This window comes from Loxodonta africana, chromosome 19, assembly GCF_030014295.1.
Source record: "Loxodonta africana isolate mLoxAfr1 chromosome 19, mLoxAfr1.hap2, whole genome shotgun sequence".
NCBI lineage: Eukaryota > Metazoa > Chordata > Mammalia > Proboscidea > Elephantidae > Loxodonta > Loxodonta africana.
In genome coordinates this window covers 52,721,701-52,735,572 of record NC_087360.1, presented here as the reverse complement: position 1 = coordinate 52,735,572, position 13,872 = coordinate 52,721,701, and the positions used below count along the sequence as shown (strand labels likewise).

At 52.7% G+C, this 13,872-nt stretch overlaps 1 protein-coding gene across 1 annotated transcript; it reads right to left on the bottom strand.

The window, feature by feature from the left end:
- Window positions 1-4,432: 4,432 nt before the first annotated feature.
- On the bottom strand, window positions 4,433-12,094 carry LGI3 (leucine rich repeat LGI family member 3). Its single transcript, XM_010592400.3, has 8 exons — window positions 11,889-12,094; window positions 10,904-10,975; window positions 10,034-10,105; window positions 9,615-9,686; window positions 9,439-9,510; window positions 8,634-8,803; window positions 8,300-8,464; window positions 4,433-5,932 (listed from the first exon to the last, which is right to left on the bottom strand). Exons 1-8 carry the CDS (start codon window positions 12,092-12,094, stop codon window positions 5,115-5,117), a joined length of 1,647 nt encoding a protein of 548 aa, XP_010590702.2. The 3' UTR covers window positions 4,433-5,114.
- Window positions 12,095-13,872: the final 1,778 nt, after the last annotated feature.

Below are 13,872 nucleotides of genomic sequence, written 5' to 3'. Positions count from 1 at the left end.
GGGATGGAAAGCGACTTGCCCAAATGTAGCACCGTTGTTGGTGTTAGTTGTCCTAGAGTCCCTTCCCACTCACGGTGACCCCATGTGTGCAGAGTAGAACTGTGTACCTCTGGGCGAGTTCCAAAGACCAGCATTTCCACTAATAGTCCTGCTAGTATTCTAGCCACCCAGGGACTAGAAACAGTACAGTGGCATTTATTGCTACATGGATGGTACATGCCTGGCTTGATCAGGCTTCTGAGGGATCAGCTGAGTGAAACCCTGGGAGGGGGACAGAGAACTGGAGAAATCCCTCTGAGAGGGAGGCATATATCAGAAAGAGAAAGAAAGAAAGAAAAAAAACCCTGTTGTCATCCAGTTGATTCCATGTGTTTCAGAGTACAACTGTGCTCCATAGGGTTTTCAGGGCTGTGAACTTTGAGAAGCAGATCACCCATCTGCCAGGCCTTCCTTCCAAGGTGCGTCTGGGTGGGGTTTGAACTACCAACCTTTCAAGTCAAGTGCTTAACCATTTGCAGCTACCCTCCAGCCCCCCAAAAAAAAGCCAAACCTGAGGCTGTGAGGTCAATTCTGACTCATAGTGACCCCATGTGTTACAGAGTGGAACTGCTCTGTAGGGTTTTCTTGGCTGTAATCTTTATGGAAGCAGATTGCCAGGCCTTTCTTCCATGGCACCACTGGGTGGGTTTGAACCTCCAACCTTTACATTAGTAGTCAAACGCAAACCATTTGTGCCACCCTGGGACTCTAAAACATAAGGCAAACGCTACTACTTCTACAATTTAGTATGCGGGTTTCATTCTTTGTGATACCTTCTGCTTTGTGACTCAATTCGTCTCAGTGAAAGTGGGGAGAACAGTATCCCTCCCACCCTGCACATCCTTCCCCCCTCCGCCTCTCAGGGCTGAGGTGAGGGTGAGAACAGAGCTACCCAGGGCTGTGGGTGACTGGAAACACGGGCAGTTATTACTTTTTATTAGAGCCATAGTTAACGCCCACCACCTATCAAAAGGATGGAATAGGTAATGATGGGGGCCAGGGAAAGGAAGCTTCTTGGAGATAAATAAACACACACAGTGATTATATAGTCTTAATTATTATCAACAATTTTGTTGGTATTCAGGTATGAGAGCTAGCAGTGAAGCCAGCCCATGGGAGAAACCCCCGCAAGGCCCTGATGTCTCTCTCTTCCTCACCACCCCCTCACACTCAGCCCAGCTTCTATTCTGGCTGGAAGAATGAGAAGTGCCCAAGGCAGGATCCTCTTTGGGAAGGCCCCAGTCGCCATCCATCTCTAGGCACAGACATTGTAATGGAGGCAGAAAGTATCCCAGATCTCCTTGAAGGAGGAAAGGTGGGACCCATTGAGTAGGGGACCAGCTCAAGGACGAGTAAGGGGGTCTTAGAAGAGGCAGGAGACAACCACCATTCTGGAGGGATGGACGCCTGGGATACTGTGTGTGTGTGAGCCTCGAGTCCTTTGGTACCTGCTACAGAATTGCCTCCTTCCCACTGGCTACCTTCCAGAGCCACTGGCCTGACCTCAGCATCACAGGCCTCTCTCGCCCCCCATTCACTGGGCACAAGTGCTCCTGTGCCCACTCTAAGGCCACCCAGCTGGGACGGTGCCACATGGAGACTTCTAGTCCCACATCCTGTGCTTGGGAAATCTAAGGGACAAGATGTCAAAGCTCTGCCGCCTAGAGCAGAACTTAGCGTGGAGGGCGTGAGGCTGGCAGCTGAGCAGTGTCACCCTCTGCTCGGGCAGAGAGTAGACTAGCCTCTCACGGTCTTTAGGCCCAAGCTGTTGACATACACTGGGTTGCTCAGCAGCTCCCTGGACACATGGATGATCCCCACGGCAAGTGACCAGGCGGGCACACAGTGAGCTCCATTACCAATCTGCAGAAAGCTGGGCACTCAGAAGCGGACAGGGAGAGAAATGTCTCCCAGCCTTTAGGCCCTGGGGGGAATGCTGACAGACTGATGTTTATCTTTCTACTGGGCAATAGAGTGCCAACGTGTCTGAGAGACCCAGCTCATTTTCCCTGGCTACCACTCCCCGACACAGGATAGGGACCCATTCCCCTTTTGAAAAAGCAGGACAGTTATTCCCAGGATGATGTGGTACCTGCTAAACCCAGAGTACACGAACATGGCTTGAGGAGGTGGAACAACAACAAAGCCCAGTGTGCGTTCTACCATACAACACTGTTTATAGTAATCTATTTCCTTCACTGTCTGTGACCTTTCCAAGCTCTCAGACCAGGTGCTCACAAGTACTCCCTGAAAGACAAATAAATGAGGGAGGTTTTGTGACAGGTGAGAGTTGAGAGGCCCTGAAGATCAAATGAGGACCTGGAGCCCAGACAAGTTAAGTGACTTTTCCAGGGTCATACAGCCAGGCAGCCTGTGCCTGAGGGTCTATCATCTCACCCATTGCCATTCCCCTATCTCTTGCTCTCTCTCTGTCATTGACCTACACAAGGTAACAAACGGCTTAATAGTTCAGGATTCCATTTATTCAAATTCATAAGTAGAGAGGGGGTGACAAGGAGAAGACAAGTTCACAGGTCAAAAACACCCCCATTTTGCCATACAGCTGTTGTGTCCTTGCTCTCCCTAAGACCCTCCCTACCCATACTGACTTGGCACTGCTTCTGGTTGGGTCTCACCCCTGCCCCTGCCTGACTCCCACCTGACTCCTCCCTCACTCTCTTTTTATCACCAATCTTACTACTCCATTCTCAGAGCTAGTATGGGACCCTAACTGCCCGCAGGTGCTTGGGTACATAAGATGGGACCAGAGAACAGCGGTCTTCATGTGAGGGAGAGCTCCAGAAGCAATAGGGAGCCAAGGTAGGTTCCTGAGCAGGGGATGACATGATGAAAGAATATTTTAGGAAGATGAGTCTAGAAGTGTGTGAGAAATGGGTTGTCAGGGAGCTGTGTAAAGGACCCAAGATAATGAGTGATGAAGGAGAGTTTGCACAAAGGTTGTAGTAGGGAGAGGGGAAAAAAAGAGGGCTTAACTGGAAGGTTGGTTGTTTGAACCCACCCAGTGGTACCACGAAAGAAAGGACTGGTGATCTGCTTCTGTAAAGATTATAGCCAAGAAAACCCCATGGAACAGTTCTACTCTGTATCACATGGGGTTGTCATGAGTTGGAATCCACTCAAAGGCAATGAGTTTGGATATCTGGCAAACATTTGGAAGGAAGAATGGAGAGGACTTGGTGGCTGACTCACTATGAGGAGAAGAGAGACCAAGATGCTCGCCAGTACTTCAAGGTGCCTCACCTAGGATGGAGGGTAGAGGTAAGGGGGGGATTGCAAGGAACTGCTGAGCTTGTCTTTGGCCATGTCGTTTGGAGTTGACCTGACAGGGACAGACTCAAGTCTCACTGGGCCCCACAACTGTGATCTCCAGGAAGGAACTGAGGACATGAGTCAGGCCCAGGCAGTGGAGACTAGTCACCCTCACCCAGCACCTGAGTGTCATCACCGGAGAACTCCTGAACCCAGGATCAGCTGACGTTGGGGATGCCCACTCCTTGGAAGGAAGGACATGGCCAGGAAGAGGCTCTGAAAACTGATGCTGGACCTCCTGTGAGCAGCAGACAGCATGGCCCTGGCTGTTCATGAGACAGCTGCCTCTGACTTTGTCATCGTTGGACATCTGAGAGTCGGCAACGGGGTGGGAACTTTTTATTTGAAGCAAGTGAATCATAGCATTGCCCCCAAGTGCCCCTGGGCATCCTGCCACAGGAAACCCTCACACAATCTGGGCACAGGAAAGAGCCTCCCCACCGCCCTCTCTCCCCAGGCCTTGCATCTCAGAGTTCTATGTTCCCACTAGACAGCAGATGGCAGCAGAAGCTTGATACCCGGTGCCCTTCCCACAGGACCCTCACCCTCTCCACCACTCTGTAAACCCAAGGCAGAGAAGCTCATGGGGTGCCTGTGTGGATTAGAGGGGTGCCAGAACCCCCCAAGCTGTTCTCAAGCCAAGCTCCATTCCAGGCACCTGCACAAGTGGCTTGGCATGCTTGGAGGTTCCCTGGCTAGGCCAGCTCTTTGTATCCACCCAAAGGAGCCAGCATAACTCAGGGTCCACATCCCAAAGATGGGGCTGGTCCAAGGCTGAGGCAGCAGCAGTTATAGGAAAGGAAAGCAGAAAGGCTTTCATCTGAGTGCTCTCCTGTTCACGGGGGAGATGCGAGTCAGGGTCACAGCAGGAAACTCCAGTGAAAACAGACAGAGAACACTGGAAAGAGCCAAGGGTCTGTTGTTGCTGTCGTTGATATTATTATTGCTTTGGGGTATTGGGGGCTTTGCCCCCGGAAGGTGGTCAAGCTGGTGCACAGAGGCTGGCACCACCATTCCCATCCTTGTTAGCAGCAGGGCGGGCACCATGGGGGCGGATGTGAGCAGAGGAGGAACAGAAGAAGAGAGGCAAAGTAGCAGGCGGGGCCCCTGTGGGCAAAGCTGACCACCTGTGTGCACACACTCCTTGACAGGTGTGTATATGGAAACAGGAGGGCAGACAGGTCCGTGAGAGAGTGTGTCACTGAGCAGGGCTGTCAGTGTGCTTGTGTGTACACAGAGGAGTGTAGCATGGATGAAACACCCAGAGCTATGAAGGATGTGGCTGTGGGCAGCAGTGGTGACCGTGAACAGACAAACAAACACCTGGAGTACCAACAGGAGAGACCAGAGGGTGAGATCAGCAAGCAGGAGAACAGGAGGGTGGGGTCATCCTTCCTCCCTGCACCCCTACCCCAGCCACTAGTATGCATGAGTCAAGGGGGGCAGCAGGGTGACAGGAACCTGTATCGGGGAGGGGGTGACTTGTCCATGTACAGGAGGGTACCTTGGTGTGCTGGGTTGCCTGGGTGTGTCTGGTATGTCTGTACAGTTGTTCACGCCGATTACATCTACAATGACAGGCTCCCCTGGGCTTGCCCAAGGTGCATGCCCAGGCTCACCGGGCATGTGTGTAGGAGAGGGCATGTGTGCGGGTTGGTTACATGTGTCTTCACATGGGCACATGTGCTGCTCACCCATCGGCCTCCAGCAGCTGTCCTGAGGAACCCAGAGGCCTGGGCACTCCTCTAGGCACTGAGATCCACCACAACATGTCGGTACACAAGTGTTTGTCCCTTGAAGCTGGGGGCCAGGAGCAGCTGGGTGTCCCCAGCAGGCATGTAGCAGAAGGCCCGAGGGGCCTGCACAGCCAGCTCCTGGAACCGCACAAACTTCTGCCGCCCCTCATCCCACTGGTAGATCTGGGTGAAGGAGAAGTCGCTGCCCAGCGCCAGGTACCGGCGGCCACCCACCAGGAAGGGCTGCAGGGCCAGGGAGCCCCGGGAAGGCAGGGCCTGCACCTCCGAAAAACGAGTGGCCTCCCAGCGCAGGATCTTGGAGTCACCGATGTAGCGGCTGAGGCAAAGGTAGCTGTCACGGCCAGCGCGAAAATGTTTCACTGCCTGGGCATCAGGCACTTGGGTCACCTCGCCCTGGGCCACAAATTGCTTCTGGATTCGACTCCACTGGTAGATGACCGGCGCCTGGGAGCTGCTTGAGACAATCAGCCGCGGCTTGCCCTCACCATCCACAAACTCCAGGTCGGTGTCTCGATGCCAGGCATGCAGGGCCTGGTGGGAGTAGAAGCCATTCTGGTGCCAGCGGTAGAGACTGGTGGCACCTGCCTTGGAGCTGTCGGCCACGGCAAAGTACCAGTCCCCGTCAATGCGAAAGGCCTCTAGGTCATTGGGCTTGCGCACACGCTGGGGGTCAATGTCCTGCAGCTTGGTGAAGCGCGTGGTGTTGGGATCCCAGTGGTAAATGTAAGAGCCACCAAACAGCTGTGCCACGACCACGTACAGTTGGCTGTCCACCACCATGGGCTTGCAGTGCACTGCCGAGGGGGCTGCCCAGACAGAGGCAGGCAGGGTCAGGCAGGGTCAAGCTGCTCCCACCCTGTCCAACCCTGGGCCAGAACTAAGGTTCTCTGCTCTCGTATTCCATTCCCACTTAAGTTCATCAACTCAGCACTCAATGTTTTCTAGTTGTTTCTAGCTGTTAATCAGTCTCAGCATCACAAAATAGGCACCCCTAGATATTGATCGCAGTTCCTGGGTGGTGCAAATGTGCTCAACTGCTAAGCTTAGTCTGCCCTCCTGTATGCTTATGGCCCCCTAGCTCCCAATCTGGAAGTTCAAGTCCACCCAGAGGCACCTTGGAAGAAAGACCTGGCCATCTACTTCTGAAAAATCAGCCACCGAAAACCCTATGGAGCACAGTTCTGCTCTGACATACGTGGAATCACCAGGAGTCAGAACTGACTCCATGGCAACTGGTTGGTTGGTTGGTAGATATTGACTGATTGTTTAACCGTAGTATCAGTTACCAGATTTTTATTGTATGTCACTGTGCTAAGTGTTTAACACATATCACCTCAAACAATAGCTTTGAAAAGGGCCCTACTAGTTTGCCAAATTCACACAAAAAGAAACAGAGGGTAAGTAACTTTCCCAAAGTCCCCTCACTGATAAATAGCCAGGAAGGGGAAGGAGGAAGGGTTTGAGCACAACCATAGCCATGCCTATCAAATCCTAGGTGCACCAAAACGATACCCAGATGTTTGGATACGTGTGAGAAAGCACATTCTCCCAGGAGTTCCCACTTTTCAAAGGCCAGAACATACATGGACTTTTATGTACAAGAACATATACATGTGTGTACCTGTATTCACAACCAAATATTTCTGAACCCTCCTCAGGCACCCGAAGCATATGAGGCCACGCACTTCTTGCTGGCTCTGGTGTCCCCCATCAACACCCCTCATTTCCTCCTCATCATCCTTGCTTCACCTACCTCTCCTTTCACCTTGGCCACACCCTTCCCCAAATGGGTGCTCATGCCGAGCCTCTGGCTCTGGCAGCCACAATGTCTAAATCCCTGCTTTGAGCCGTGGTCTGCCCACCCATAAGCTAATGACCCTTCAGCTCCCAGTCTGCAGCTCAAACTCTCCCTGCCACCCCCCATCCACAAGCACCTCAAACTTAGCCTGGAGAAAATTGAGCTGCATGCCCACCTGCAAACCTGTTCCTCCTCCTCCTGTGTTCTTAATGTCAGTGAGTGGCTTCACTTACAAGCCCAAGCAGAAACCTGGAGAGTCATCTCCAACACCCTCCTGTCCCTCACTCACTCCACAGCTGATCACCCCCAAATTTGTCAATGCTTCCTTCTATTTTCTGATAGAGTTTGTGTAAGACTGGTGTTATTTTCTTTCTCAAATGTTTTGTAGAATTTACCAGGGAAACTATCCGGAGTGGAGTTTCCTTTGTGGGAGAAGATTTTTTTTTTTTTTTTTTTAAATAATGGCTTTAAGTTCTTTAATAGATACAAGGCAATTTAAATTTTCTGTTTCATCTTGTGTCAGTTCAATCCTCGCTTCTAAATTTATCTCTTTGTTCTCACTGCTACTGGCCCAGTCCAGGCTCTAGCATCCTTCCCACAGGCAGGAGCACATCCCCCAACTGGTCTACTCACACATCCTGGCCCATGCCTGTCTACTCTCCATGCTGCTCGCAGAGGGAACTTTCCAAAATGCAGACTGGCTTGGTTGGCACACCCTACTCAAAACTTGCCAATGACCTGATCATCTCTCTCTCGTCTCATCTCCTGCCACTCCTCACCTTGAAAATGCTCTAGTCATACGAGCTGCTTATAGTTTACACACACACACACACACGCACACACGCCCACGCCCACGCACACACACACTAAGCTGTTACACACCTCTGCCAGAACACCCTTCCCACGTTTTTCCTCCCAGCTAACTTTCCCTTGGCCTTCAAGACTCAGCTCAAACTTAGTGGATCCAAAACTGAATCTAATAGCTACTTATACTTCCTCTCCTTATTTCACTAGCATCATCTAGTTACCTAAGCCAGGGACCTAGGGATCATCTCTGACTCCTTCCTCTCCCTCATCCTTCAAGACTCAGCTTATGCATCCCCTCCACTAGGAAGCCTTCCTTGATTGCCTAAGGCAGGCTTATCCTTTGTGTTCCCAGAGCATCATGTTTATATTTCCATCCTTGCATGTACCCATTTTACGGATGTGATCTGCGTATCTATCTGCCTCCCCCCAAACACCAGAAAGTTCTTATGGGCAGAGACCTTGCTTCATCCATCCCTCTATAAGAACTCAGTAAATGTTTGTTGAACAATGAATACCCCTTCCCCTACATCCCATCTAGGGCCAGCACACCCAAGCCAGTCACAGGTACCTGGAATTCTATCATAGTCTCGCAGCTGTCGTTCAACATAGTCCCACTTGAGGATGGTGCAGGCGCTGGCACCTGGTTGGGCCAGAGCCAGATAGAGGTCGCTGGAGTAAAGGAAGGGCTCAGCTGACACTGCCGGGAAGGACAGGGTCTGGTACAGCACAAAATCTGCAGGGGCAAGAGGGGCACATGTATGAAGGGGCATTACTGAAGCCAGACAGGAGAAAAGTAAGAGCTTATTGGGTGGTGAAGTGTGTTGAAGGGAGGTTCAGGGGGTGCCTCTGGAACTACCTGGGGGAGGGCAGACCTGATGCCTGAGGGCAGGGGCAACTCCTACCCGTGGTGATGCAGTCAAACTCCCGCAGCGGCAGATCCTGCACCTTGTGCTCCTGGAAGCGGGGCGGGCTGTTGCAATAGATGGGGGCCACTGTAGTGTTCGTGTGTGCCAGCCACTCCACCAGCCACTTCACCTTGCAGTCACAGTTGAATGAGTTGCCCCGGAGGTCTCTGGATCATGAGAGTGGCAGAGTGGGCACAGAGAGGGATAGACTCTCAGCTACTCTGCCCACCCAGGCCCTCTAGGTTTTCAGAAGTAGATATTGTCAAGGCTGCTGCTAGTCTCTCACAGGGCTCTTTGTGCAAATAGAAAAAGATTCCCCTCAGGGTGGATGCAGCCCTGTAGATACATTTTTGGCAAGGAGAGTGTGGGCTTAGTTTCAGTTCCTACTCACCTTGCTTTTTGCAGTGTACAACCTGCACTGTATGTTACATCCCTGATCCTCCAAAGCTTCCACAATCCAGGGTTGTTTTTTTTTTTTATATATATATATATAAATAATGATACATGATTGTGGCTATGCTATAGGACTTTAACGTAGATTCAATCAAACATACATTTTAAAAACATACCCACACAGTGTCTAATGAGCATTCTGAGGGAACCACAGGTATTTTGAGGAACTCCAATTTGGAAAGCCATTGATCTCTATCTAACTCCACCTAGCCTTCTCCAAGACCCCTAGTCCCAAATCCTCTCAGCCTCTCAAGGCTTTAGGATTTTCCTAATTTGTAACTCCCCTCCACTCCTTCCAGGGCCACACCCCTCTGAGGCCTTATTAGAAGAGGTAGGACGCAGGTCTTACAAGTCACTCAGAATGTCCAGGGGTCGAAAGATGTCTCGAGGCAGTGTCTGCAAGTTATTGTTGGCCAGTGAGCTGTAAGAGAGGCCCCTGGGTCACCTGAAGATAGTGACCAAGGCCAAAGGCCACAGGATATAGAGGGCTTTGTTCCAATGTAGGTATGCGTGTGATGTACTCACAGATGCGTCAAGGACTTGAGTCCTCTGAAGGTAAACTTGGAGAGTGCCCAGATGTCATTGTTTTCAATGAAGCTGGAAAGAATGAGAACTTGTCTCAGCCACCACTCAGGATCCCAGACCCCACAACAACCTATTTCCCTGTGCCTACCCCCCAGCCTAGATTCCAGCCTATGTCCCTGAAACAGGCTTCCATTCTGAATCTGGCAGCATTAGGCTGAGTAGTAGAGGCAACTGGACAGAATGGTTTAGGAAGGAAGATGGATGAAATGACCCTTGCTTGGGTCCTTCCAGTGAGAGGATTCAAGGGCTCTCACCTCCCCATCACCTCCTCCCAGCCTCCTTCATTCAACCTCCCCTCTTAGCTCCCCAGACCTGGGCTCCCTCCTCCCTCCTCCCATTCCCCTCTCCTTCCCACACACAGGTACTGCAGGTGGGACAGTCCTGTGAAGGCGTTGTCTCCAATCAGCGTGAACTTGTTGGAGTTGAGTAACCTGGGGAGACAAAGGAGGAATTAGAGCTCCCAGGGTGTGTCTGCTGCCCCGGCCCCCAGCACACTGCCTCACCCCTGGGCTTGCCTGAGATCTGGCTGCTCCCCCCCACACACCTCTGGACCCCAGCTGAGAGCCTCAAAACAGCCTGGGCAGCAAGACCAGGCAGGAGCCCATTCTGGCCCCAGAAGCTCCCCGAGTCCCTGTGTGCACCTAGGGTAAAAAGAGTCAGGGGCAGATTTCTCCTGCCAGGCTGGGTCCTGGTCCTTCCCCACTGCATCTCCTCTCCCTGTCTCTGCACTGTCACCCCAGCCTGCTCTAGTCCACCAGGGACTGATGGTAAGTTGAGGATAACCCTCAGTGAGGAGGTGGGGTATCACATATGTCCTCTCTCCTATGGCTCAGGTTTTAATTTTAAGCAGCACCTTCTAGAATTCCAGGCCTTCCTATCATCCCTCCCTTTTAGACCCCGTTCTTTCTTCAAACCCTGACCCCTGGGTTACCCACCCACTGACCACCCTCTGGCGCAGTCCAAGCTATTGTACCCAGCTTCTTTGGGTCTCTTCCTAAATGGGCCCCAAATACCCCTTTACTGGCTTCTGGATGCAATCCCTAGTTCTCCCTCTTCCCAACTGCTGCCCTTTGGGCCCTCAGATCCTTGTCCTGAGCTCCTGACTCTAGGCTGCTCCACCTTTTGCAGCATATCCTATCAGAGCAAAAGTAAGGGACACCTGCACGTTCACGTTCACATCCAAACACTGCATAGGACCCGCCCCCCTCCCCCAAAGGCCCTGTCCATACAAGAACTGTAGCAGTGGCAGGTGAGAAAATGCTCCGTCCTGAATCTCGGAGAAGGCAGCATTCACCAGAGTCCTGCAGGGCGACACAGAGTCAGTACTGGGGCGGTATGCAGTATGCAGGGGTCGGGTGGCAAGTGAGAGATGGGCAGGGCAATGGGTTCTGTACTCACTGGCCCTGAATGCTTCCATCTCACCAGCCCTGGCCCTTCACCTGGGTCAGTCTGTCCCTTCTTTTCACAAACTCACTGCCTTCCTTCACCAGGATCCTCCCCTGCTGCCTCCCTGAGCACCAAAGGCCTCAGGCTCTGGCTTCCCCCTCACCCAAAAGAAGGCTCCATTACTCTCACCATCATCACCAGCCAAACACCCACACATGCTGGCTGCTGTTGAGGGATGGGCACTGGGATGGGGATGTGCCTAGCATCCTGCTCTCCAGGGCCTGAGCCTCTCCAGTTCACCATGCATAGGGAATCTGAGACAGGTTGCTGCAACGGACAGGTGGCTGGCTGGCCAGCTGGCTGCGTGAAGAATGGCTGGCAAGACCAGTGGCAGGAGACTCCACACCCCACCCCACCTCCACTGTGTGGGGTATCTCACTCCCCAAGGCACCCCTTTCCCATCCCCCACAAGAAGCTTTTCTGCCCTAGGTGTAACATCCTAGGCAGGGGCCCACGTGCTCCTGTAAACAACCCCCCAAGTCCAGAGCCCTGCGCACAGTAGGTCTCATTGATGCTCATGTGGCAATGATTGATTCTTGGCCGTAAACTCCAGCTTTGCCCAGCCATGGCCACTGAGCCTGCATGGCTGCAGAACTTCCTGCCCTGCCAGTGCCTGGAACCTCCAGCCTGAGAATCTATCCCCTGGCGTCCTCCTGGACCCCACACCCTGAAGAGGGGGGACCAGGGGTTCCCCCCATCCTTTCCCAGAGCTTTTCCTGCTACTGTCCCTCCCCCCATTCCGTCCCCAGGCCAGGGCTCAGCACTCACAAGGAGATGACCTCTGAGGGCAGGTTTCTGGGCACTGCCTTAGAGTCCACGCAGAAGGCGGTGTCCCTGGTGCAGGAGCAGCTGGGCGGGCACGGGGGCGTCTTGGAGGGCCTCTTGGCACTGACTTGCAGCATTAGGCAGAAGCCCAGCGTGGACAGCGCCATCAGCCCCAGCCCCGGGCCCCGCCTGGCCCGCAGCCCCGCCATGCCGCCTGCGAGCGCTGCCTAGGACCGCCCGCAGTCCCCGCCCCGCCGCTCCCGCGGGCTGTGGCAGCCGGCGCGGGCAGGCACCTCTGGGCCACCGGCAGCCGCAGCCACAGCCGCAGCTAGGGGTCTTGCGTCTGCTGCGGAGAGCAGACTCCCCTTGTTGCCCCGTGTGCCTCCTCCTGCCCTCGAGCGCCGGCTGCGGTCCCCTCCCTTGCTGGCTCCTGCAGGCTGGCTTGGGAGAGATGCTCGGAGCTCCGGAGCGAGCGAGGGCTGGCCAGGATCGGGTGGACGCGGACTGCGGCGGCGGGCGGCGGGGGCGCGCGCGGGGGCTGGGTGTGGGAAGTCCCGGCGCTGGCAGTAGCCAGAGAAAGGAGCGCTTGCGGGCCCTTGCCGCTGTGTGCCCTAAAAGCAGTCCCTGGGGCCATCTGCTTGTTTGTCTGGTACCCAGAGCGTCCGTGCGTGAACGCGTGTGTGTGCGCGCGCGCGCACGTATACAGGTGCATCCGTATGTTGGGCGTGACGGTGTGCACGCTCATTCTGTGCAGTGCATGTACCTTCTCCCTTGCGGAGGCTTTTCTGCCTTATGAATCCATGTGCGTCTGTGTACCTGTGCTCACGTCTTGGCCTTCAGGGGACACATCCTCCAAGTAGACGTCCATGGATGTGTCGTAAGTGACATATGTATAGCTGGCATGCACAAGTATGTACACGAAGCCCTGCGTGTGCATGCATAGCTGTGTGCACATGTGTTTCCACGGCTACTGAACAGAATGCGCCTTTGTGTCCCTGTGAGCAGAAAAGGGCAATGTAGTCACTGGAGCTGGAGTGGGAGCGTGTGGCGCTCTGGAGCGTTTCTCACTGCACAGCCACAGCTTGTCGGAGCTGGGAGAGCTCTGGACGTTTTCCAGTTCAGTCCTTTGTTTAACAACTGAGGAAACTGAGGCGCGAAAGACGAGGACGCAGCCCAGCTTTAGATCACATACACTATCCTGTTGTATACTTTACGTACTTGATCCTCTCAACCTTTTGAGGTAGGTAGGTAAGGCCCAGAGTATCGGAAGAAGAAAATGACAGAGCAGGGATTTTAGTCCACTCTGCCTAACTCCAAAGCTTACAGTCATTCTACACAAGTAATTTTCAAAGTGTGGTCCAGGGAGGCTGGGGGTCCTTGAGAACCTTTCAGGGAGTCCTTGAGGTCAAAACAATTTTCCTAGTAATATTAAGATATTACTTGCCTTTTTCACTTTCATGGTTTCATAAAAGTGCCCCGGAATTTTCCAGAAGCCACATGGTAAAGCTTCTATTAAGGCAGACATTAAAGAGATTTGCAAAAATGTAAAACCACGATATCCTTATCTCTGAATGTTTTGCTTTATAAAATAGTTATTTACACTTAAAATGTGTTATTTGTATTGACATAAAATGAGTTTGTTGTTGCTATTTTAAATAAATAATTTAAAAATTTCAGTAAATACCAACAGACATAACCTACAAAACAAAAATTCTTTGGGGTCCTCAATATGTTTTAAGAGTGTAAAGAGTTATCAAAGTAAAAAAAAAATTTGAGAACTGTTGCTCTACCGTACCACCTCTCAGGGGGAGGGAAGTGACTGTCCCAAGAGCCCACAGCTACAGGCAGGGCAAGGGGAGCCTGGAAGTCAGGTGCCTGGGCACCTAGTCTAGTACTCTTTCTACATCAGTCCAGGGAACTGAGATCCCTGAGTTTAAGATGCTTCCTCAGCTGCCCCTAGCCTCTGCCAGCAAGGGATTCTCTGGTC